This window comes from Arachis ipaensis, chromosome B2, assembly GCF_059453495.1.
Source record: "Arachis ipaensis isolate K30076 ecotype BB chromosome B2, ASM5945349v1, whole genome shotgun sequence".
NCBI classification, from domain to species: domain Eukaryota; kingdom Viridiplantae; phylum Streptophyta; class Magnoliopsida; order Fabales; family Fabaceae; genus Arachis; species Arachis ipaensis.
In genome coordinates, this window is record NC_142437.1 from 119315648 (window position 1) to 119340830 (window position 25183).

Sequence of the window (25183 nt, forward strand, 5' to 3'; positions counted from 1 at the left end):
TGGGGTAAATTAGTATTTTTTTTAAAGGTTTAATTTATACTTTTAGAGTAAATTAGTATTTTTTTTAAAGGTTTAATTTATACTTTTAGAGTGTGAGGCGGTTTACTTAGTTTTTCTATTTATTTTTAATTTTTTATTTATATTTATTGTTATTTTTGTAGTGCAACTTTGTGGACTTTTTTTATGAACTGTTCAAATAGAATCAATTATGAAATTAAAGTTGAAGATGAACTTTAAAAATTAGATAATACTATTCAATTATATATAGAAGTTGAATTTATAAATAAAATTAGGCTAAGAGGACAACCTTTTTAAGTGAAAAGAGGAGGCAAAAAGAATCTGTATCTGTATCTGAAGGAAACTCTAACATATGATCCCAACACATTGAAAATACTATTGGAAAATATAGAGAAGGATTTAGACAATTTATCTGATTTTATCGAAATGTATTGGCACATATTGAGAGATCGAATTCGATAAGATTTTTTTTATTATTTTTAATTATTCTTAATAAAAATTCTAAATATATAATTTCGGATAAATATTAAGAAACTAGTTGATGGAGTTTTTATTGAATTGTCTCCAGATTGTTTGGTTGTGATACACATACTGCTATACAAAAAAATATATTTTTATTATGATGAAATAACTATTTATAATGAGTTTAATTATTTTTGTTATTATTGTTATTAAATATTATATTAATTATTTTATTCATTTTATGAAGCCAAAATATACGAGAAAAATGATCACAAAGAATTCTAAATTTTAGAATCAACTTTTATTTATTTTTTATTGAATATATTACTTTATAAGGTGAATATGAATATTGTAAATGTATGACATTTAAAGTTGATGAATGGTGATTGTTGTTACTTTTTTGTAGTCTTGGTAATTAATTGGAACTAAATTTCATGTTTTACTATTTTTTTGCATAATTTTTTTAATTTTTAATTATTAAATTGATACTTTTAGTTGTTTATTGATTTGGTTTGTTTTATTTATTAGTTGTTTGGTATTCTTAGGGTTTAGTAGGATGAGCTTTTAAAAAAGATTTTTTTAAAATTATTTTTTTTCAAAAATTCTATAAAAAATAGAAGTAATTTTATGTTTAGATATTTGATACAAAAAAAATTAACTATGTTTGGGTATGATCATATTTGGTTTATTTATTATGGAAAAAGAATATAATGGAACACCCTGTGTTATTGTATGGCAGTAATAATTATGTTAATTACTAACTTTTATTGTTTACTGAACGTTCCATTACTTCAGCCATCCTATTAAATGCTTCTTTGAAGCTTTGACGAATTATTTCACCGGTGGAACAAATTAATTCTCCCAATTCTATTTTATCTTTTATGTTTTTTTAAATATCATTTTAATGTTATAAATATTTCAGTCTTTTATTTTTGAGAAAAGGACAAATAGATCCTTGACCTTTTGTCTCGCAGACATTTTTGTCCTTGATTATTGAAAAATACTTTTAAGTCTGTGACCTTCATAAAACTTGAACGGATCAGTCCCTGACGGAAGCATTTGGACGGAAGGACTGATCCGTCCAAATTTTATGAAGATCAGGGACTTAAAAGTATTTTTCAATGGTCAGAAGCAAAAATGTCCGCGCGACAAAAGGTCAGGGATCTATTTGTCCTTTTCTCTTTATTTTTTCTCACTCACCCACAAAGAAGCAGAGAGTGCAGCTTCAGAGTTTGCTTCTTTATGTTCAAAAACATAATTTTTTTGCCTTGCTCTTCTTCTCTCTCTCCTTGTACATCTTCTTCCGGGGGATGGACCGCTACAAACTTATCACCAGGAACTTGGATCGGAGCCAAAGAGAGGTGGTAGATTAAGATCTAAAAAGGCTGGAAGAGGATCCCGCCGTGGTAGTTAGGACCTTTTTGCATCACTCGCTGGAAATTTTTCTGCTGACAAAATGCATGCTCGTTGCATTTGAAGGTTTCCACTTTTCACTCTTACTTATTCTTATTTTTTAATTTGTTGGTGCATATTGTTATTGTTGTTCTTCTTTTAAAGATCAAAGAAAATTTTTTTTCTTATGTGTTGGTTGAGGATGTTGGGAGAAAGATGGCTAGGGCGGCATACGGATCGGATATAGGCTAAAATTCTATCCAATCCGCACTGCATTCGTCCGATCGGATACGATATCCGCATTTTTTCATGACCGATCCGATCCGGATCATATATCGGGTATATCAAGAACTATTTTAAGATTCTATTTGGCTATTTTAAAAAAAAATATCCATAAAATTCATTTTTCATCTGTTTAAGCGTATTTACTCCCAAAATATTATCAATATCTCTTGAATAACAAAAAAAAAACATAAAATTTAAGTTTAATTATTCTAAGTTGACGTACAATATAAAAAATTAAAAACAAGATATCATAAAATTCATAAAACAACACATTCAAATTCATATTACATTAGGGTTTACTTTCTTAAACTATGCTATTTATATGAGACATACGGATATGCGGATTTGCGGATCAGATCTGCGAATATCACTGCTAAATCTGCAATCTGATCCTATCATAATGCGGATCGGATAATATCCGCAAAATTCGGATCGGATGCGGATAATCACCGCGGATATGCGGATATTATCCGATTCATGTGCAGCCCCAAATATGGCGTTTTTGTGAAAGAAGCTATGAAGACTCTATTTTTATCAATGATCTTATGCTGTGTTCCAAAAGATGCGGTTGCAACATTTTTTTTTCTTTCTCACCATTTCTTCTTTTTTTTTTTTTTTTGTTAAAAATAGTATATTTTTACCTAGATTCAATTTGTTACTGTTGATGTACAACTTGAAACCAAAAATGGTTCTTTTTCTGCTGAAGAAAGTTTGTCTCTCTTTGGGATAGATAAAATCAAGTTTATCCAACAAATGTTCTGTATATTTCTTTTTGGTGTTGTGATTTTTTTTAGTTCACTACAAATCAAATTTTCCGTTGCAAAAATCATTTATACTTAGTATTTATTTATTGTATTTGGTATATAAATGAACGAAAATAAATTTAAGATATAATCAAATAGTTTATTTTTAGATCAATATATAAACATAATTAATGGATGATTTGGTACTTTATACATTAAGGAGTTATTAGATCTTATTAGTGTTTATAATAGTTAGTTTAGCAATGAAAATCTTATGGTTTATCCTATGAGAATAAGATTTTGTATCTTTCTTTGAGTGCAGGGTATAATTGTGGTCATTTTTCACCTTCATTATATAATCTTTAGCTGTAATGTGTTTTTCACAAGTTATGATTTAATTTTTTAGTTATTTTACAGGGGTGATTAAAGCGAGCCATGCTTTACTATCTCCACGTGACAACAAGCCCAAAAGGACGAGGCTAATGCTTCCCTTCATTGATCGAGGCCCGGGCTAAAACTCACCTTAAATCACCCTTATTCAACCCCTATGAATGAAACAAGTCCATGTCCGTGTGATGTTTTAAATCCTTGGTTTTCGGATTCACATTGTCACATAAGTTATATGCAAGCTGTCAAGATTCTTTTATTTACACAAAAAAACTTAAACAGAGTAATAATCACCAACCTGACATAACATTATTACTTATTTTAAAAATATTATTTTAAATTCTATATCTTTGTATCAATAAATTCATCTATCCTTATATCAATCAATTCCCTTTAAAATCTCAAATCTCACCAACAAACTCCATTTGCTCTCTTCTTCTTCTTCATTGATGAGTTTGTTCTGTTTTCAATTATCACTCAAACCATCACACCTCCTTTACTTTCTTTTTCTTCTTCACACCATCTCTTTTCTCTTTTCTTCTGTATGGATGAATGGTGTCTCTCTGTATGTCCCCAATTCACAAAAGACGTTCACAAATTTCCCGTTGCATTATCATTGACCATTGTTGTTCTGCAGGTAAATAACCTCACTACTATATGCCTTTTTTCCCTTTCTCTTTTTCTTTTCCCTAAAAAAAAAACAAAACTTTTGAAGGTTTGAATATCTGAACTTTTGGGAGGTAGACTTCATTTTAAAATGTTATTTTGGTGAAGTAATTGCAATTTTTTCTTGTAGCTCCCATTTGCTGATTAAGTGTACTAATACCAATTAATATTGTGGATTAAAATTTTCTATTGTAATTTTCTGGTACATTAGGGAAGACTTTGTGTGTCTATACGGTTATGGCAAGGACTTTGATGTCATTTTCTGGTCTCTTTCTCAGGTATCCAAGTGATGCAGATATTTGGTGGTGGACATGAGATATGTGCAGCCAATATTCAACCAGTTTTTTGAGTCTACTTGGTAAGCAGTTTTTTCTTCTTCCACTGCTTTTGCTTATAGGCTTAGTGTTTGGTGGGGTTTGAAAATTGATAAAGAAAAAGAAAAGAAAGAGATTTTTACACTTCAAAGTTTACTTATTGTGTCATTTTTTTGTGGAAGTTGATTTAAAGCATTGATGAATGGATTTTGGGCTTGTCAATTGAAAATCAAGATGTCAAAAGAACGTGGAAAGAACATAATTAATCACAATCAAACATAAAAAAATTCTTATAACAGAACTATAACTGATTTACTTAATAAACAGAATAAGATCATCTAATTAACAAACTATAATAGACCTGTATATAATAGACATAATGTTATTTAATATTAATGCTAACAACATCCTAAATATCATGCACTATTTTTTTTTGGTGACTAAATATCATGCACTATTATAATAGAGTAATACACTCTGCATTAAAATTTTCATTCTTGTCAACATTATATATAATATTTTTTTTGTTTCTTGGACCTGATCTATAATAATTATATATTTATATCTGACCGATTTTTTGTTTTGGTGAGCCCAACACATGCGAAAACCTGAACACGCCCAAGTCCCAACATAGCATATAGAATCAGGCATAAATGAACATTCTTTTGCATTATGAAATCAGCAATGACAGTAACATTAATAATATAGGAAACTTTTCCAATGATCCAGTCCACTTTTCTGGATCTCTGATGATCCATGTACGGCTAAGTAGCAAGTTTATAATTTGTCTTATAGCAAGCATGAGAATTACAAAGGAACCCTTGAAACGGTGGATGAAAATACTCAAAAATAGTAGCCACTTGGATAGATAACTAAGGTGGGGAGGATCGAAGCTGGACTGCGCCTTCATAGAGCCAGGGTGCAGTAAATGACAAAAAGTTAAAATTTTAGTACTACTTATAATTAATATTAAATCTACAATATTTTTAGTTTTAATTTTTTATTATAATAAACTTATTCTAAGAGCACTTTATATTCGTATAATAATAAAAATATTAAATTTTTTATGTATTTAACACATTAAAAATATAAAATAAATTATATTTTCGATAACTTTTAATGAAATATATTTTTTTGTCCAATTTTAATTAAAATATTTTTTGCATACATAAAACAAAGAAGAGTACTTAATCTTATTTTAAAAATTGACAAAAATAAAATAATATATTTTAGAGTAAAGTATTGTTTTTGTTTCCAACGTTTAGGGTAAGTCCTAAAGTTGTTTTCAATCATCGTATTTAAGTCCCTAACGTTTCAAAATTGGCTTAATGTTATCCTGCCGTTAGAGATCCGTTAACGGAATTGACGGCGGGACAAATTGAGACGCTTTTGATACGTTAGATACTTAAATAGAACGAAAATGTTGGGAACAAAAACGATAGATAGAAATAAATTTTAATTTTATCTTTTAATAATTTCAATTTTTACTATATATAATATTTAATTATTTTTTAATCACATCTAAGTAATTACACTTAATCACACTACTTTCATTCCAAATAAATTTTTTTATATTTTTATATTAACTTATAACTTTAAATGTAAAATTATAAAAAAAAATTAAATTTATTTAGAATGAAAGTAATATGATTAAGTGTAATTTATTTAGATGTGATTAAAAAATAATTGAATACTATGTATAGTAAAAAATTGATATTATTGAAAGATAAAACTAAAATTTATTTTTATGTATCGTTTTTGTCCCCAACATTTTCGTCATATTTAAGTCCCTAATGTTTCAAAATCGTCTCAATTTTGTCCCGCCGTTAATTCTGTTAACGGATCCCTAACGGCAGAACAATATTGAGTCAATTTTAAAACGTTAAGGACTTAAATAGGACACAATTGAAACGTTAGGGATAACTTTAGAATTTACCCAAAACGTTGAGAAAAAAACCAATACTTTACTCTATCTTTTATATAATAATTATTCAATCACTCATTAAAAAATTAGTATAATTAATAAAATTACAATATACATTTGTACTAAAACTGTTTAATAAATTAAAAAAATTTAGAAGCAAATAATTAATAATTTAACACACATATGTAATTAAAAGTTTTTTTTTTGGAAAGGAGACCATGGTCCACGCTGGGCTCCTCGGTTCCGCCACTGGTGTTCGATGAAGAGAGAGATCGAATAAGAAGAATTTGGATTCTCTAAAATAAAGTGAGATCTTTTATTATTGAATGTTTTTCCTCTTATGTTTTTTCTTGGTCCCACCTATGAAATAAATGGTGATAGATCATATTTTATTCTCTAAAGTAAAATTCAAAATTTAGAGGATTCAAATTCAAATAAGAGAGGTTGATTTGTATTCGATCTTTATATGTATAAAAATATAAAAAATACATAATAGCTCATGTAAATGTATAAATAACATTTTTGAATTAAGAATATATAAAAATCTGTATGTTCATCATTAGAGGGAGAAATGTTCTGGGGCTTACCTGGAGCTGGATGGTGGTTGGGCTTGTTTGTAAGGCCCAAGCGCTAAAGGATGGTGGCCTCTGACTTGTTTTACGTCTGGGAGCCTCCGTCCGAGTTATGTATGTGAAAGAATGGAGGTGGTACCTGCAAAGACACTCCGATGCCTAAGTTAGCAATGAGGTAAACATGTTTTTAGAGTATTGGAACTTAGAGATACCTGAGGGATGTCAATGTATTTATAAGTGATGTGTCAATAACCACCGTTGAAGTGGATCCACTATTAGTGGATAAACGTCCCTTTTTTCTAGGGATTGTTGAGGTCTCCCCTCTAGAAGTGGGGGGAGGGGGGGAGAGATTTACGAAGGCAGTTACTCACTTAGATAAGTATGAGCTGCCTGCTTTAGTCTATTCCGACCTTTTAGAAAAGGTCGGATAAGTGGATAAGGCCACTCTTTTTGATTGGCTCTTTTAACTTTATTGGATTTGACTTATGTTTTGGGTTAGGGTATGAACAAGAACTATCATAATATTGTTTCTGATCAAATTATAAACTTTTACAAATTCAAATAAATTGAATTTCACAATAATATTATGCAATTAACACTACATTTATTTCGACTTAAATACTCACTTATGAGCAACAAGAAACATATTAACTTCCTATGGCAGATATGTTTTTGCAAGTCTTTGTTGACGTAAACAAAGGTTTTCAAATTCGATTCATCTTAGTTTAGCGTTTAATCTTATGAACAATTCTTTTGAATAAGTTAAACTTAGAGTGTATAATTTCTACCAAATTCAAATACTTAAAAAAATTAAGTTAATAATCAATTGATTCGATTAAGATAAATTACAAGCAACGAGTGTCTAAATGAGCTAAAATAACTTGTGCACATTAAAGATAGCACATTTTATAAATCATTGAATTTTAATAAATATAAATATATATTTTTTTAAATTATTCAAGTTCTTAATAATAAAATATATTAAAATATAAATAAATAAGTAACATATAAAATAATAGTAAAAAATAATTATTTTATTTATATATATTAAAAATAATTCGTATTCATCATCTTGATGAAGTCAAATTCAATTTTTTTTTTACCTGCTCTTATAAACAAATAAAAAATAACATAATCATAAATTCATTATGAGATATATATGTATATACCGTTAGATACATATAATTTTGACGTACCTAATTTTTTTAGATATTTAAAAATTTTTAAAAAATAATAATATTATTTATTTTTTATTTCTATTACTAATCTTAGGTATAAATGAAACAACTAAAAAGTTTTACTGTTTTTTTTTTCATAAAAAGGATCAATTTCTGTATATAATTATACATGTAATATTTTAAATAAAAATCTATTTTAATAATATTTTTAACAAATATAGTTATTTAACATATTTTTAATAATTATATGAAATAATATATCATATATCGCGAATTAATATAAAATTTATTTATTTTATATTTTATTTGTTGTAATAAAAAAATATGCTAATATAACTTTTATTTGTTTTTTGGCTGGAATATAAATTTTATTTGTTAAAATAGTCACATTATATTATTGTTGCCACATACATTTAATGGTCTATCTCACATTCTTGCTGTTATACAGTGTTACTCATTGACCCAATCTTTGCATCGGCTCCCATAACACTCCCGCGGCTTGGTTCCAAACAATGGCTTCACAAAAAGACAAAAAAATGCATTCAACTGCCCACCATGTAATATACTCTGTTACTTTTCAGTTCACCGTGTGAACAGGTTTAGGGAAGACCTTACACCGTTCTTCTGTGTTTCTACCACAAAATAATTCCAATAAATCTACACCCTCTACATTTTTAACTATATATCTTAACGGCACTGCACCATGGCACTTCAGAGTTCCAGTAAAGGTGACTGGATCATTTGAAAACTTTCCAATAATATAAAGGGGTTAATGATTACTAATCCATGTAAATCCGCAAGATATCACAGCATGTGAATACAATTCTTAAAATTATAACCACAAAACAAATCAATAAATGTATTAGTATTACTCCAATAATTAAAAAAAATTAGCAAAAAATTATATCCCAACAAAAAGAAAAATATAGTAAAATGTGGAGTTTAATTATAACTAAATAATAAAATTATAAAAACTAATAAGAATTATCATACGTCAACTTTAAGTGACTCACACTTTTAATAGCCATATTCAATAAAAAATAAATAAAAGTTAATTTTAAAATTCGAATTATTTGTGATGTTTCTTAAATTTATCTTGATTGTCTAAAATAAATAAATAAAGTAATTAATTAATATAATATCTAACAATAATAAAAGGAACTTAAACTCGTTATAAATATTTACTTCTTCACAATATAAACTTAATATTTATATAACACCATGTACATCACATCCAAAAAATCTGAACATAATTGAGAATATAATTGAGCAAGTATTCCATCAATTTGATTTTCAATATCTGTAAGTAAACTCCATTTTGTTTATATTCGTTTGTCTATCACATTTTCCATATTAGATTCATCTTTTCAATTTTTATTAGTGTAATAATTATATAATTATAAGATAATAATGAATTATTATTTTAACATACTTTTTGAAAATAATAAGAAAATTCACTTTTCTCTCCTATTAAAATGATACTCTTCTCTTCTCTATTTGTAAAATATACATTCTCTTTCCTTATAATTTTTAAAAAACCTCTACTTTAATTCTTTTAAAAATGTGTTAACTAATGTTAATTTTAACCATTTTTCAAGAAAAAATAATATATATTAATTGTTATTTTTTTATTTAATGTTAAAGTAAGATATTGATATAAAAAATTTAATAGTAAAATATAAAGATAATTATTAACGAAATTTTAACAAAATCACAATTTAATAATTAAAAAATTATTGAAGAATATCTTAAAAAAAATAATTTAATTATTAAATTTTTTAAAAATATTTTGGTAAAAATATAATAAGAAAAATTTAATGAAAAAAATTAAATTCTTGTTAAGGTGTTTTTTTTTACAAAATAATTTTTTTTTTGAAAAATAGATAAAGTTAACACGAAAAATTTAATTAAAGAGATGTTTTAAAAATTATAATAAAGGAGAATATATATTTTACAAATAGAGGGGAGGAGAGTGTCATTTTAATAATAACTAATATAATTTAGCTTTTATTCTGGTAATATTTGTTAGGAGTCATTAAATCAAGTTATAGAGACAGAAATCGTAATAGACAAACGGATTGATTTATATTATGGCCTTATTTATAAATTTATAATAATAAGAACTCAATTATGATATAATTCATATAGGTTGTCATCGGATTTTAAAATTCAAGCAACCATACAAATTATGTTAATCATATTTAAAATTATGCATGTATTGATGTTTAAATTTATCAGTTATACAACTGTAACAAAAAAGTTACTAAAACAAAGTCACAAAACATAGCATAGCCAATTTTGTCTTCTAATTGAGCTACTCTATTATGCTTTGGGTTAAGTCAACTTACAATTTAATTTGCATTTGGAGGAAATCAATTCATTATTGCTAGCATACTTAAAATTTTAAACAAAATATAAATATTATACTTCAAAACCCCAATATTATTATACAGTAAAAAAAATTTTAAAACTTTGTAATAACTTTTGATACTTTAAAAAAAGGTGTTAGTTACCTTGAAAATGTTGCTTAACATGGCAAGTTCTTGCGGTAAACCAAGCCCTGCTAAAGAGCAACCAAAAGAAGCCATCAAACATAGTTTCTGAATTATTTTTTGTGTTTTTTATGAGAGAATTAAGGTTTCTTTTTAATGTTTTCCTTAAAATAACAAAAATTTTCCTGCTTGTGTGACTTTGTGACAACCCCATCAATTTATCCCTTTCCTGTACCTCAGAATCAAAAGGATTTTTTTACAGCTGTACTTTTGGGTGACACTGAAAAAGTTTAAGTAGGAATATAAATAAATGAAAATAATTGATTTTCTTTTTTAAAAAAAGAGAATAAATAAATAAATGAATAAAGGTTTTTATGTGAGCCACTGATCTGAGCGGTAATCATCTAAATAAATAAATGAATAGAGGTTGAAAACTAGGAACGGTTTTTAACTTTTTGTAGTAGCATAAAGGATTATGAGATGAAAATTAATTTCAAACATGTTTCTGCTAATCAGTCTAGCCTTATCGTAGCTAGTTTCTGCTTTTTCTTTTTGGACCCCCTGACAATAAAAGTTTTATTCTTCTTATGTAGATATGCTTCCGAAAATTAGTAGAAGTTTTGCACTATATTTATGAAAGTTGTGTAATTCCATTTATTTTTATTGTTTTGAATTGCGTGATATGAGTACCTGATATTCAAATTTTTGTGCATGTAGAGATTGGTTTCATAAAATAAATTGCTTATAAATATAGTAATACTTGCTAAATGAAGTTTTGTGTTATTTATCAAATTATCAATGACGTCGTTTCGATATATTGTTTTCTTGTGTTGCTATGCAGTAGAGAGATTGTCACTGAAACCTGAGAAAAGATAGCACAATCTCTGTTTCTACCGTTATAATACTGGCCACTAAATTGGATAGCTTAATACTCTGCATATCTATCATCATCAGAAGAGAAAACAAGGGTTTTGTTCACTATTCACATGTATGGTATACTTTTTAGTTTTCTTTCTCTTAATCTAATAAAATATGGATTTGCCAATTGATGAAACAGCTTAACTTAGATACAAAAATATTATTTGTATCCATAATCCCGCATCTTGTATTCTTAATGTAAAAAAAATTATAAATACTATTAATAACATTACATTCAACCCAAATTGAATAATTGTGAAAATTGAATTACAAAGGAATTCTTTCAAAAATTCAACCCAATTCTTTCAATGTGAAGTTTCTAAAACCACAAAATACAGTTAGAAGTAACATGTTTTCTTAATTCTTAAACCATAAATACATCTAAGAAAAACCTAAACAAAACATCAATAAAAGAAGTATGTTAAAATGGAAATAACTCTAGAAGAGCTTTGGCCTCTTTGACTCGGGAGAAAGAGGATCCTTTGATTCCATCCCAGGAAATTCCTTAATTTCATCTATAAATGGGTACAAGTCATCCCTTCTTAAAAGAGCTCTGAAATAATCTAACATGGAATAGACATGTCTACTCTTTACATTAAAAGTTAAGAAATTTTGAACCTTTTGAGGAGCAGAACTGTTAATGTAATCCATATAAATAGCATTCTCCATGATAGATAAATGAAATACAGATACACAAATTAATGGATATCTACCTTTATGATGCTCATCTAGAAAGCCAATTAACATGGCACAAACTATGTTGTTACCAAGGTAGACGAGAGTCGGACATGCAGCATAAAATACAGGTTGGATTCCCTCAAAACAACCCACGATTGGCTAAGCAAATTGAACACCTCTTTCGTTCACAAGCAAGGCATGTAAAGTTGTTTTATACCCATTTTCCCATTCACCAAAATGGGTATAAAGCAACCTTACATGCCCTGCTTGTGAACGAAAGAGGTGTTCGATTTGTTCAGCCAATCGAGGGTTGTTTTGAGGGCATCCAACCTGCATTTTCTGCTGTATGTCCGGCTCTGGTCTACCTTCGTAACAACTTGGTTTGTGCCATGTTAATTGGCTTTGTAGATGAGCATCATAAATCTAAATGTCCATTGATTTATGTATCTGTATTTCAATTATCTTTCATGGAGGATGCTATTGATATGGATTACATTAACAGTTCTGCTCCTCAAAAGAATAAAAATTTTATAACTGTTAATGTAAAGAGTAGACATGTCTATTCCATGGTAGATTATTTGAGAGCTCTTTTAAGAAGGGATGACTTGTACCCATTTATAGATGAAATTAAGGAATTTCCTGGGATGGAGTCAAAGGATCCTCTTTCTTCTGAGTCAAAGAGGCCAAAGCTCTTCTAGAGTTATTTCCATTTTAACATACTTCTTTTATTGATGTTTTGTTTAGGTTTTCCTTGGATGTATTTATGGTTTAAGAATTAAGAAGATATGTTACTTCTAACTGTATTTTGTGGTTTTAGAAACTTCACATTGAAAGAATTCCTTTGTAATTCAATTCTCACAATTATTCAATTTGGGTCTGAATGTGATGTTATTAATAGTATTTATAATTTCTTTTACATTAAGAATACAAGATACGGGATTAAGATGGACACAAATAATATTTTTGTATCTAAGTTAAGCTGTTTCATCAATTTGCAAATCCATATTTTATTAGATTTAGAGAAAGAAAACTAAAAAGTATACCATACATAGTGAACAATACCCTTGTTTTTTCTTCTGATGATGATAGATATGCAGAGTATTAAGCTATCCAATTTAGTAGCCAGTATTATAATGGTAGAAACAGAGATCATTAACCTGATCAGTACTTTCTTTTCTCCGGTTTCAGTGACAATCACTCTAGTGCATAGCAACACAAGAAAACAATAAATCGAAATGATGTCATTGATAATTTGAAAAATAACACAAAACTTCAATTATCAAGTATGATTATATTTATAAGCAATTTATTTTAAGAAACCAATCTCTACATGCACAACAATTTAAATATTAGGTACTCATATCATGTAATTCAAAACAACAAAAATAAATGTAATTAGACAACTTGCATAAATATAGTGCAAAACTCCTACTAATTTTCGGAAGCATATCTGAAGAATAAAACTTTTATTGTCAGGTCCAAAAAGAAAAAGCAGAAACTAGCTACGATCAAAGGCTAGACTGATTAGCAGAAACATGTTTGATATTAATTTCCATCTCATAATCCTTTAAGCCACTGCAAAAAATAAAAAACCGTTCTTAGTTTTCAACCTCTATTCATTTATTTATTTAGACGATCATGGCTCAGTGGCTCACAAAAAAACCTTTATTCATTTACTTATTTCTTCTTTTTTTTTAAAGAAGAAAATTAATTATTTTCATTTATTTATATTCCTACTTAAACTTTTTCAGTGCCACCCCAAAAGTTCAGCTTGTAAAAAAATCCTTTTGATTCTGAGGTGTAGGGAAGGGATAAATTGATGGGGATGTCACAGAGTCACATAAGCAGGAGAATTTTTGTTATTTTAAGGAAAACATTTAAAAGAAGCCTTAATTCTCTCATAAAAAACACAGAACATAGTTCAGAAGCTGGGTTTGATGGTTTCTTTTGGTTGCTCTTCAGCAGGGCTTGTCTTACAGCAAGAACTTGCCATGTTCAGCAACATTTTCAAGGTAACTAACACCTTTTTCTATAGTATCAAAAGTCATTGCAAAGTTTTTAGATTTTTTTTACTGTGTAATAATATTTAGGTTTTGATGTATAATATTTATATTTTGTTTAAAATTTCAAGTATGCTAGCAGTAATGAATTGGTTTTCTCCAAATGCAAATTGGATTGTAAGTTGGCTTAACTCAAAGCATAATAAAGTAGCTCAATTAGAAGACAAAATTGGCTACGCTATGTTATGTGACTTTGTTTTGGTAACTTTTTTGTTACAATTGTATGACTGATAAATTTGAGCATCAATACATGCATAGTTTTACAGTTGATTAACATAATTTGTTTGTTTGTTCTTGAATTCTTTTTTATGACAGGGTTCTCAACAACTTTTGCCCTCTGTTGCATGGAAACCAGAGATCGTTAGATATCAATATCTTTGTCTTAGTCCTATTCTTGGTGAGAAATCAAGAAAATCACAAAATGAATGGTTAAATTTGAACTAGTTTGCCAATGTTAACTTCACAGCTCAAAGGCCTATGCTTGTTGATTCCCTAGGTGTGCATGCTGCTCATTGAAGTGTTATATAGTTTCGCGGATCGCTACCGTGTACTATTAGAACTTAGAATATTTGTGAGGTACATGAGTTATGTATTCTTCTATTTTCTTTCTAGTTGTCTCATGGCAAATGTGGAAGCTTTGGCTAGTTTCCCCAATTGAGTTCAAATTCTTGTAATATCCTCTTATTCTTAGTTGATTATAGTAAATTTTTCTCTTATGTATTTTGGTATGTGGATGTAGGATTGTAGTTCATTTTAGGTTGAACAATGTTATCATTAACTTTTTATGAAGAAATATTGTAGTTACAATAAAGGTTATGTTATTTTGACATGCTGATCAAGGCACCAATGACCTACTTCAACTCTTAGAAGGGTGATCAGAGGTTCGCTTAGAGTATAAGCTCCAAGGACCTGTGGGTTAAGGCACCGGCATTAAGAAGGCATGACCATGATGTTTCACTATTAGTGTTTACCCGGTTACAAAAGCTTCTTTACTATGTTTGTCTTCTTTAGATTTCATTAGCTGATAAATTTCTTTTGACTGCATTTGATGCTGAGATAAATGTAAATTATTCTGATGAAATCTATTTTGCTTAATTTCGTTCATCTTTTGTTGCAGCAACATTCCCAAACACAATTATTTTTAGCTTTGACATTGATGAGTGTCAACAACTGTTTACAACTCTTAGCTATCAAATTGGCTATACCCTGAAGCCTTTGCTAGATATTTTTCAAGACCCTGCTCTAAGTTCAAAGATTCAAGTTCATCCAGATGGTCAAGTTACATTTTTGGGTTCCGCAATTGAGATGAAAGATTTTCTTTCTCTAGTTGCTGAGTAATATTTATCACAAATCTCATATAAGGGAGAGAAACAGTCTATTCTTTTTCCACACTTCAGTAGATATAATTTTGTTGATTTAGCTTCAACCGCATGCTTGAAATTCTGATTGTTTCTAGAAAAAAAAAAGGAACATTTATGTTACTAAAAGCATACTATTTTGTAGTTGCACTTGAATATGTCAACTGTGTTTGTAACACACTACTAATCATTATTTAATGAACCTTCTTTTGAGTAGATTTTTCAGTTCGTATCAAAGAACAGACTTTACTGAGATTTCTCTATGAACAGGTTGATCATGAACATGTTTGAAGCAGAAACCAGAAGTCATTCCTCCACAATGGAGATTCATTCTACAATAACTGTTCCTTTAAGAAGGTATTCAAAACATGATTTCTTTGATAGTTGAACCCTTCTCCTGGTTTTTGCTCAATGTTACTCTGAAAAAATTAATTTTTTCCATCTTTCATTGCATTTAAAATGTGTTTTTTTTTGCTTTGCTGTTTAAAGATGAACCACTTATTGTGTGTAGCTTTCACTTGTGTTACCAAACCAAAAAAGAACAAAAAAAATTGTATAATCTTTCTTATGTAATGGCTAATGTAATATCTTGGTAACGAAATGTATTCAGTTAATGCTTTTCTCTTGATTTACAGTCCTGAGAGAGTTAAAGCCAAGCGAATGAAGAAAAAGAACACGAAAGTTGCGACCGAGAGGGATCTCTACATGAAGAACTACTTACAGGCGTGTGACTGTGTGAGAGTCTTCTATCCTTGATGGTTGAAAACAGACAGCACCGGAAAACAGCGATTCTCTTGCTAAAGAAATCCTGCCTGAGCTTCCACACCTTCTGACACAATTTTTTGTTGGCATTGTTGGTACTGACCTTGCTGTCATGCTTTCTGTCGTCTGTAAACTCGCATGTGGGAGAGTTCCCTTTTGCACATCTAAGCTCTTAAATACTGGATTTAGATTCGGGCTAGTTTGGCTTTCTTGGGCAGTAAGCAAGCTAAGGGATACAATCATCAACATAAGCAAGCATGCAGGGAAGTTAGGACTACAATCATCGAGCAGTGGCGTTGCTAGCTCTGGCTGTACTGAGGCCTGCTTGAGTACTACCTCCAACTGCGTGGTTGCGAAAAAGTTCGAAGAAACACTGAATTTTTTGGATGTATACGGGCTATGGCTTTTGGTGAAGTGATAGCAAAGCTGAGAAATCTTGGTTACTTTCAAGCACTGAGATTGTGAATGTTTTGGCTTGATCAGCATTTGGCTATGTTATTGCATAGATTCAATTATTCAAGCTATGAATATAGTAACTGGTTGAAATTGTGGCAGCAAAACAAAGTGTAGTGTGTCATATGAAATTTTAAATTTTACATGCAAAGAAAGTCTCATCAGTGAGACTTAGGAAGTAGAAAAAGATACATAATACTAATAGGAATGAGCAAGTTTTGTCTCTTTTATTTTTATTACTTTCTTTAATATGTGCTTCCATGGTTAAGAGTTTAAGATTAACTATTAATGCGGAAAACAGAAGGTACAGAGAAATGAGAAATCAGAAAATGGTAAGGTTGTTATTTATATGAATAAATAAGTTTCTAATTAATCATTTGAGAAAAATATTAAAAAAGAAAACTATAACTCTCATAATTAGAAGCTTTGGCTAGTTTCCCCAATTGAGTTCAAATTCTTGCAATCTCTTCGTATTCTTAGTTGATCATAGTAAATTTTTCACTTCTGTTTTCGGGTATGTGGATGTAGGATTTTAGTTCATTTTAGGTTGAAGAATGTTATCATTATTTTTTATGAAGAAACATGGTAGTTAAAAGTAAGGATATGTTATTTCTTGAAAATTCAATGGAGCCAGACTTGGATTATTGGTTGTATTATGTTAGTTTCAGGGCTTGAATGATTACTCAAACCGTACTCATTTCTACTAATCAAAGATATTTAGACTCTTTTCTTAAATGGTAGACATTTTTTACTGTCTTATTAGATGGTCATTAGTTCTTAGAATACATGGATATGTCAGATTGTCAGCCACACAAAACAATAAATAAATATGAGAAATTTTGGTTGAGAAATTAAATTTGAGTTGCACTCATACATCATTAGCCACAGCATAGTTTATCGGAGATTCCACTGAAAGTTGGTAGAAAAGGTGATTCCATAGACTGGAGATTAACCGACCATAAATTATATAATAAAAAATTTTCAATATTCAGAGTTTATAGTTGACAATGACTAAAAAAATTTATAAAAGGTAGAATGTTATTTAAAAAATATATTTGAATTGTCTCTGATTTCAGTGATTTAAACTGTAATACACAATTGAAAACCTTAAAAATGAAATAAGAATCTTTGATTGAATATTCACTCTCTTTTATATTAAAAGCTATATAAGCACTTGATTAAAATCATTTACCAATGAGTCATTCTCAGAAAAGTTTGTCATAAGTTGATCAAGAATTTTCTTTCAATTTCGTATTCATACAGAAAGTGATATCAGTGGAGTTTTGATTTTCCTTTGCTCTTCCGGATCATCATACTTTTTACTTCGTCCAGATTTATCCCTGGGATGGGGTTATGATGAGGCTTCAAGTTGAACTCCAATTCAAGATTTTGAATGGCATCCAAGAGAGTTGAGGCATACATTGGAATAACCCCACACCCTTTGATAAAACAATCTTCATCATTTTCTCTCCTTATTTGGACTCTCTTCCCTCTCTTAGGTCTATCAATACTGAATCTGAATGACATCTTTTGGTTGCAAGTGCTATCATCATCATCACTGCCACCTCTGAGTCTGCACCTCTCAATTTCACCCAATATGTTTTCACTACCAAATGGATCAGTCCATATTAAAACATGATCACAGCTACATCGTCGTTTAGAAACAAAGTTTAGATTTTTACTTACAAATGTGTCCTTTACGCCATCTCCGAAGTGGCGGTATTCACACTTGATATTGACAAGATCCAATTCTTCAAAATAATAAGAAGGTAAGTTTTGAGAAATAACACAACAGAAGAAGAAACCCAACAACTCGTAGTAAGGTTGATGAAGTTCAATTATTATGGATGCTCCTCTTGTTTCACATCCGAACCACTTTGGAACTTTGTACCCAGGATAACAAACACAACCTAACATTTTATGATAATAATAATAATTTATCATCTGATCTGGATCTGCTGACAACAATAAAACATTTCTGAATATTGTGAGATGAGCATCTTCCATAATATCATTCACTGACTCTTGTTCCAATCTCACACAATTTGCAAATGAGATCTTTCTCCTATTCAAACTAAATACTGCCTTCAAATTGAATATTGTTTCAAGTGATGTGCAATCAACAGCATAAAGCTCTTCAATAGATGGTGGAAGTTCTGGTATAGCACGAAGACTACTACAACCACTTACGTCAAGAGCCCTTAACCTTGATTGAGCTTTGATGTTGCGTGGGAGATCAATTAGCTTTCTGCAATTACTAAGACAAAGATACTCAAGAGAAAAAAAGCTACGTATTTCATTTGGTAGACTTTTAATTCTCCAGAAAGAGATATCCAAATCCGACAGTTTTTCTGATGACACTGAAAATTTCTCCAGGCTTAAACAATTATAAGCATAAAATGTTTTAAGAGACTTCAAATTGCTTTTGACACACTTCAATTTTGTGCAACCAGTAAGATATAATTCCTCAAGAGTTTGGATGGACAAAATAGATGGATGAAGTTGACATAGTTTTTCACAATTCCAAAGATCTATGGTTTTAAGCTTTGTTGCTTTACTAAAATCTGGAAGCTCTACCAACTTTTTACATCCATAAAGGTAAAGCACTATCAAATTCGGAAGTTCCTGTAACAATTCAGAGATACATTCATCACATTTAAAAATCCTCAATTTCCAATCGAAACAAAACGGCTATAAATGAAGTTCATGTTGGTATTAGTACCTGCGTTCCATCCCAAAGTTTAGAAATTTGACTGTTTGGCATCCTAAGCTCAACAAGCTGCTCCACAGAAAACATTGATGATAGAGAATTCAGAGGATAACTATTCCACTCCAAATACTTGAGTCTAGCAGAAAACGGCTCCAGGGGTATGGGAATGTACACATTCAACTGTTTTTCATCCCATGGAGCATAAAACTTAAGAAACCTTAGTTGAGGCATATTTTTAAAGGTGTCAGCATTGAAGTGTAGATCTCCAATTTGAGACAAGTCTATCATAATACCTTCAACTAAATTTGTTCCCTTAAAAACAAAAAATTTATGGTAAGAAAAGGCTATTGTATTAGTTCAAAACAAGTAAAAACAAAATGAGTGGAGGTACCGTGTTCTTACTTTGCTATTTTTCAATAAATTGTGAAAATCTTCAGGCTTATTTATTCGAGTGAGCTCTGTAGGATCTTTATTTGATTCTTGGCGAACGACTTCCCAACCCATTTGCTGTATCAAGTCATGCATTTGTATTCTATTGTAGGAAATAGTTATAAGAGCTTTACTTTCAAGATTGTCTATTCCAACATCCGCATAGAAACTACATGAGTCTAGAAATCTTGTGACATTATCTTTGCATTCTCCTTTGAAAAAGTATGCAATGTCAAGGAATATGCTCTTGTCCGAATCATCTAATCCATCGTAGCTCAATTTCAACACATTGAAAATCCTCTTATCAGGGCAACTCTGGAGTTTTTTTAGTGCATTTTTCCAAACTACTGCACTTTTTGAGCATAAAAAAGAACCCAATACTTTTAAGGCTAGTGGAATGCCATTTGCATAATTAACTGCCATTTGTGAAAGCTTTTTATATCCATTTTCAGGATAGCTTTTGTTAAAGGCTTTTATGCAAAAAAGCTCAAGGGAGCTCATAAAGCTCAATCGCTTGACCTCATATATTCCATGTGCTCTTGCAGCAATGAGTATCTGCTTGTCTCTGGTTGTTACAATGACCCTACTACCTGGTGCCAAGCAGGTTTGTTCTCCAGTTAGATAATCTAATATATCTGATGTATCCACATCGTCAAGTACTATGAGAACTTCTTTCTGACTCAATCTTCTCTCGTAAATGGCAGATATTGCATTGGCAGAACCTTTCACAAGGAGATTTTGTTTCTTCAGTAGTTGAGAAAAGAGTTGCTCATACAAATAATCCAGACCGTGCCTTTCTGATTCTTCTCTGACATTTTTCAAGAAGCAACAACCTTCATACTGTGAGGAATATTTATTGAATATAACTTGAGCAATGGTTGTTTTACCTATACCGCCCATGCCCCAAATTCCAAGGATTCCAACTTCATTCGGCTCCATTTTTGCCAATAACGATTCAATAGACTTAACTTGTTCATCAATTCCAACAACACCTTTGGATTTATTTGGACAAATAGGCGGCAACTTCTCATTCACAACTTCAATAATTTTTTCAATGAGCTCAACTTCATTTCTATCATGTCCCATAAAGAACAAAAAAAAGGCAGATATATCACAAATTCACACTATAATCCAGAAGAAATAGATTAAACAACAATGAACACAAAAGTAATATAAAGAAAATGAACAGGTCTAAGCTAATGATTTTAAAATACATTGACCCCCTCCTATTGAAAACCAATAAGTGTAGTAGTTTACAAATTTCTCATCAGTTGAAATTCAAAAGGAAAACCTAAGGTGATTTTTGTGCAGTAATGTACAGAGCTGCTTCAGGTTTTGATGAAAACTAAAATGCTATAATTCTGTTTGCATTAATAAATCAACTTTTTTTGCCCAATTTTTTTCTCTTTTATATATTTTTATCTACTATTTTGTTAGCTAAATTTTAACTGAAGTTTCCTAATAAAATCAAATAAATAACAAGAAATAATGATCTTATATATAGGGGGAAAATATGTTATTTACCTATCTATTATCTATTATACAGAAAATTATCCAAGATAATAAAAATAAACATATATTTCAATAATGTAATATTTTAAAATAGGTTATATAAGTGTGATCTTTTGGAATTTGTGTTGAATAAAATATGACATCACTTTAAACAACCAATGTATATATATATATATATGAATGACATCACTTTGAGCATTTTGCTAAATGTTATGACTGGAGTGTGTTTCATATATAAAAAAAAATTGCAAAGAACGCTGCACTTTGTATGTACTACTATGTAGTGTTTCATTTACAAAAGATATTAATTAAATAATAACAAAGCTTGTATTGAAGAGGTATGTATAATTCATTTTTTCTTTTTCCTTGCAACATCCATTATTTTAAATTTTTCAAAAAAGCTTAAATATAAAAAAATTAAGAAAATATTATAATACATATTTTAATTTTTTTTGAATAATTTTCTCTGTGTTATAATATAATATTACAATAGATCAATTAAAATTAATACACTACTAGAAAATTTTTGTTAGTGTTAGACTTACTTGAATGAACTTGGATAAAAAAATACTTGAATGTGTAGCAATCCTGAATTTATATATATTGTTTGGATCTAAACCTAGTTATTACACACAAGCATATATTCCATGATGAATACTTGAAAACTACATAAAAATGAGCTAATAACTACTAGATATGTATATATATAATGTATCCTTTTTTTTGTGTGTGTGTAAATGTAACACAATAGTATTAAACTAGGGGTAACACTATACTACGTGAAGAATTTAAACTAGAAAACATGTTTAAAGGATCTAAGGATGCATGCATGCATATGCCAGAATAATAAATTAAAACATAAAATAAAGAGTCTAAACAACGAAAGCATGTTTTTTCCTTTGTTTGGAAGTAAAGTTTGACCTGATGAAGGTTGATGGATAATGGATTCCAGACAAATCAGCAGCCTTTCTTAATGCAGATCTCCAATTCTGCACCTTTGCCATGTTTTCTCTATACTTCTCAGTGTGGACATCAAAAGCCTCTTCAAAAGTTCGTTTCTGGTGCCTTACATGAGAAGGATCAACATTGTAAAAAACAGGTACCAGAGTCCTTTGATATTGTTCTTTGCATTCAATAATCTTCACAAGCTCCTCCATACACCATCTCGAAGAAGCATAATCTTTCGAGAAGATGACCAATGAAATGGAAGATTCCTCAATTGCTTGAAGAAGTGCGGATGAGATCTCATCTCCAGCACCAAGATTTTCCTCGTCAACAAAGAAACTAATGATTCTGTCATCGCGCAATCTTTTTATCAAATGGCAAAGAAAAGAAGTGCGAATTTCTCCTCTAAAGCTTATGAAGAGATCATGTTTGATTAAAGGAACATTGAAAGAAGAAGATGCCATTGAAAGTTGGAGTTGATGATGCTTGTAGTGTTGTTGTATGCGTGTGATTCCTTAGCTTGCTAAGGGTTAAATAAAGAAGCAAGTTAAGTCAAGTCAACCAAGATATATATAGGTAGCTAGGTTCTTCAATTCCTTCTTGTTTCTTCGTTGATTCCTCTTCATTATTGGAGATTTGGAGCTCTCTATTATGATAGCTTTTAATGAAATCTAAAACACAATATCGTGTGGTTGTGCTTGTGTTTCGTGGGTGACTACTTTTTCCCAATCCGCCATAAATTTGATGTAACTCCATGCTTTGCTTTCCTTTTCTTCCGTGGGCTCATCCCCCTTCAATTACGCCATAAATTTCCAAGTTCGTTTTAACATCAACTTAATTTTTAAAAGTTGTGCTCTTGATTATGTTGCAGTGTGTCACTACTGCTGAGCCTGATAGTCGTAAGAGTGTCCTTGTCATTGGAGGTTGCATTGCAAACTTCACTATTGTTGCTACCACGTTTAGTCACTTTAGTGGAATTATTCAAGCCATAAAAGTGAAGGTATGCTGTTTGTATGTGATCTTTCGTGAGCGTCTGAGAAAGGGTTTTAGTAAAGGCAGGAGTATAAAAGGGTATTTAAAACGAGTTCCGAGTAAAAATACCAAACCACTAGTAAACAATACAAAACAAATTAATAAACAACTAATAGCATTAATCCAATAATTAAAAAAATTAATAAAGAATCACGTAGAAACACGTTAAAATATAGAGTTTAGTTACTATTAAATACCAAAACTACAAAAGAGAAACAATAATAATTGTACATCAATTCTAAATATCACATACTTATAATGTCCGTATTCAACACATAAAATAACATATTCGATAAAAAATAAATAAGAATCAATTCCAAAGTTTAAAAATGATTGTGATCCTTCTTTTCAAATTTATTCTCACCGCCTAAAATAATTAATATAATATTTAACAATAATAACAATAAAAATTCTTAAACTCATTATAAATACTTACGTTGTAATAATAAAAATATATATCTTGTATAGCAGCATGTGCATAATATTTAAAAAATTTAGTCACAATTCGGCGCGCGGGAGTTCTAGCAACTTGTTTTTTAATATCTATTTGAAACTCCTATTAAAATAAAAAAATATATTTAAATTTTTTATTAAAAATAATTAAAAATAACCAAATAAAAATATTAACGAATTTGATCTTCTAATATACATTTTGATAAAATCGGATAAATTATCAAGATTTTTATTTCTATTTCTCATCGATATTTTCGGAGTATGTTAGAGTTTTCTTAAAATATTGATTCGTTATTGTCTTTTTTCTCTGGCCAAAAGGTCATCCTCTTAGTCTAATTTTATTTATGAATTTAATTTTTATTTGTGATTTAACAATATTATTTAACTCTTGAGTTCAGTTTCAACTTTAATGTAATAATTAATTCTGTTTAAATAGCTTATTAAAGAAAAAAAATTCCTTGAAGTGTTATTATAATATAACATTATTAAACATAAATAACAAGATTAAAAATAAAATAAACACATAAAAAATAGAAAAAACTAAATAAACTGTCTCATATTTTAAAAATTCAAACTAAACTTTTAAAAGAGTATTAATTTGCATCAATATTTAAAGATAATTATTTTAAATATTATATATGATAAGTAATTTTATTGTGCATCCTTGCGCATTTTAATTTTTTACAATCATCTCTCAGAGGAGTACATGTTATATATATAATAAGAGTAATTCTTCTATAATTATTTGTAGTTAATTATTTAACATGTGATTATCACATAAACATTTTAAAATATTTATATTTCTTTTTGTATACATGAAGTGTTCTTATCAGTACTAGAAGCTATTCCTAATCAAAAAAATGTTTTCAAAGACTATAAATTATACGAAGAATCTTTAAAAAAAGGACATCAAAAGGAACAAGAAATAAAAATAAAAGAAATTAATTTTTGAAATTTTTTTAATATCAAAGAAACATTATTTTATAAAAATTACATTGAATTGGATCATATTAACATTATAAAAAGAGAATTTTTCATTAATGATAACGATAAAAAGTCATGTTTTTATTAAGAAAATTATGAAAGGTTAAACCGTGCTATAGATTAGAATTAAACTTATAATTTTAAAATTTTATAAAGCATTAGATTTTATTGATGGAAATAATTATTTTACTCCTAAGTTTCATAAAGAATTTTTTTTCTGCTATGCCAAAGTAGTCACAAGATAGAATGATGTTTTATTAGGCTTGGTTTGGTAAAATTTTTATTTTTCGAAAGTAGCTTGTGAAAGTTGTCTTTTAAAAGACAGCTTTTTAAAAGCGGCAGCACTTGCGTTTGGTAAAATCACGTTAAAAATAGCTTTTAATAAGCACAACCACTACAATTGTGTTTGGTAAAATAGCTTTTAAAAATTAAAAATTATAATAAACATATTTATAA

The 25183-nt window shown here is 29.2% G+C and overlaps 2 protein-coding genes and 1 pseudogene across 3 annotated transcripts; 1 reads left to right on the top strand and 2 right to left on the bottom strand.

Moving 5' to 3' along the window:
• Nucleotides 1-1588: 1588 nt before the first annotated feature.
• On the top strand, nucleotides 1589-16773 carry LOC107626085 (uncharacterized). Its single transcript, XM_088504039.1, has 7 exons — nucleotides 1589-1959; nucleotides 3318-3924; nucleotides 4232-4311; nucleotides 11275-14041; nucleotides 14405-14486; nucleotides 15207-15804; nucleotides 16083-16773. Exons 4-6 carry the CDS (start codon nucleotides 13967-13969, stop codon nucleotides 15425-15427), a joined length of 378 nt encoding a protein of 125 aa, XP_088360165.1. The 5' UTR covers nucleotides 1589-1959; nucleotides 3318-3924; nucleotides 4232-4311; nucleotides 11275-13966; the 3' UTR covers nucleotides 15428-15804; nucleotides 16083-16773.
• LOC148575400 (uncharacterized) lies at nucleotides 11790-12365 on the bottom strand (annotated as a pseudogene).
• A 996-nt stretch (nucleotides 16774-17769) lies between the features above and the next one.
• On the bottom strand, nucleotides 17770-22900 carry LOC107626080 (disease resistance protein Roq1-like). 2 transcript variants are annotated; one of them, XM_016328859.3, is made up of 5 exons: nucleotides 22235-22900; nucleotides 19775-20873; nucleotides 19385-19684; nucleotides 18349-19287; nucleotides 17770-18268 (listed from the first exon to the last, which is right to left on the bottom strand). In XM_016328859.3, the coding sequence occupies exons 1-5, from the start codon at nucleotides 22720-22722 to the stop codon at nucleotides 18266-18268; spliced, it is 2829 nt and encodes a 942-aa protein (XP_016184345.2). In that variant the 5' UTR covers nucleotides 22723-22900; the 3' UTR covers nucleotides 17770-18265. The 2 variants fall into 2 exon arrangements, with proteins under 2 accessions (XP_016184345.2, XP_020972093.2); XM_021116434.2 differs by having other exon boundaries at nucleotides 17770-19287.
• Between the last annotated feature and the right edge of the window lie 2283 nt (nucleotides 22901-25183).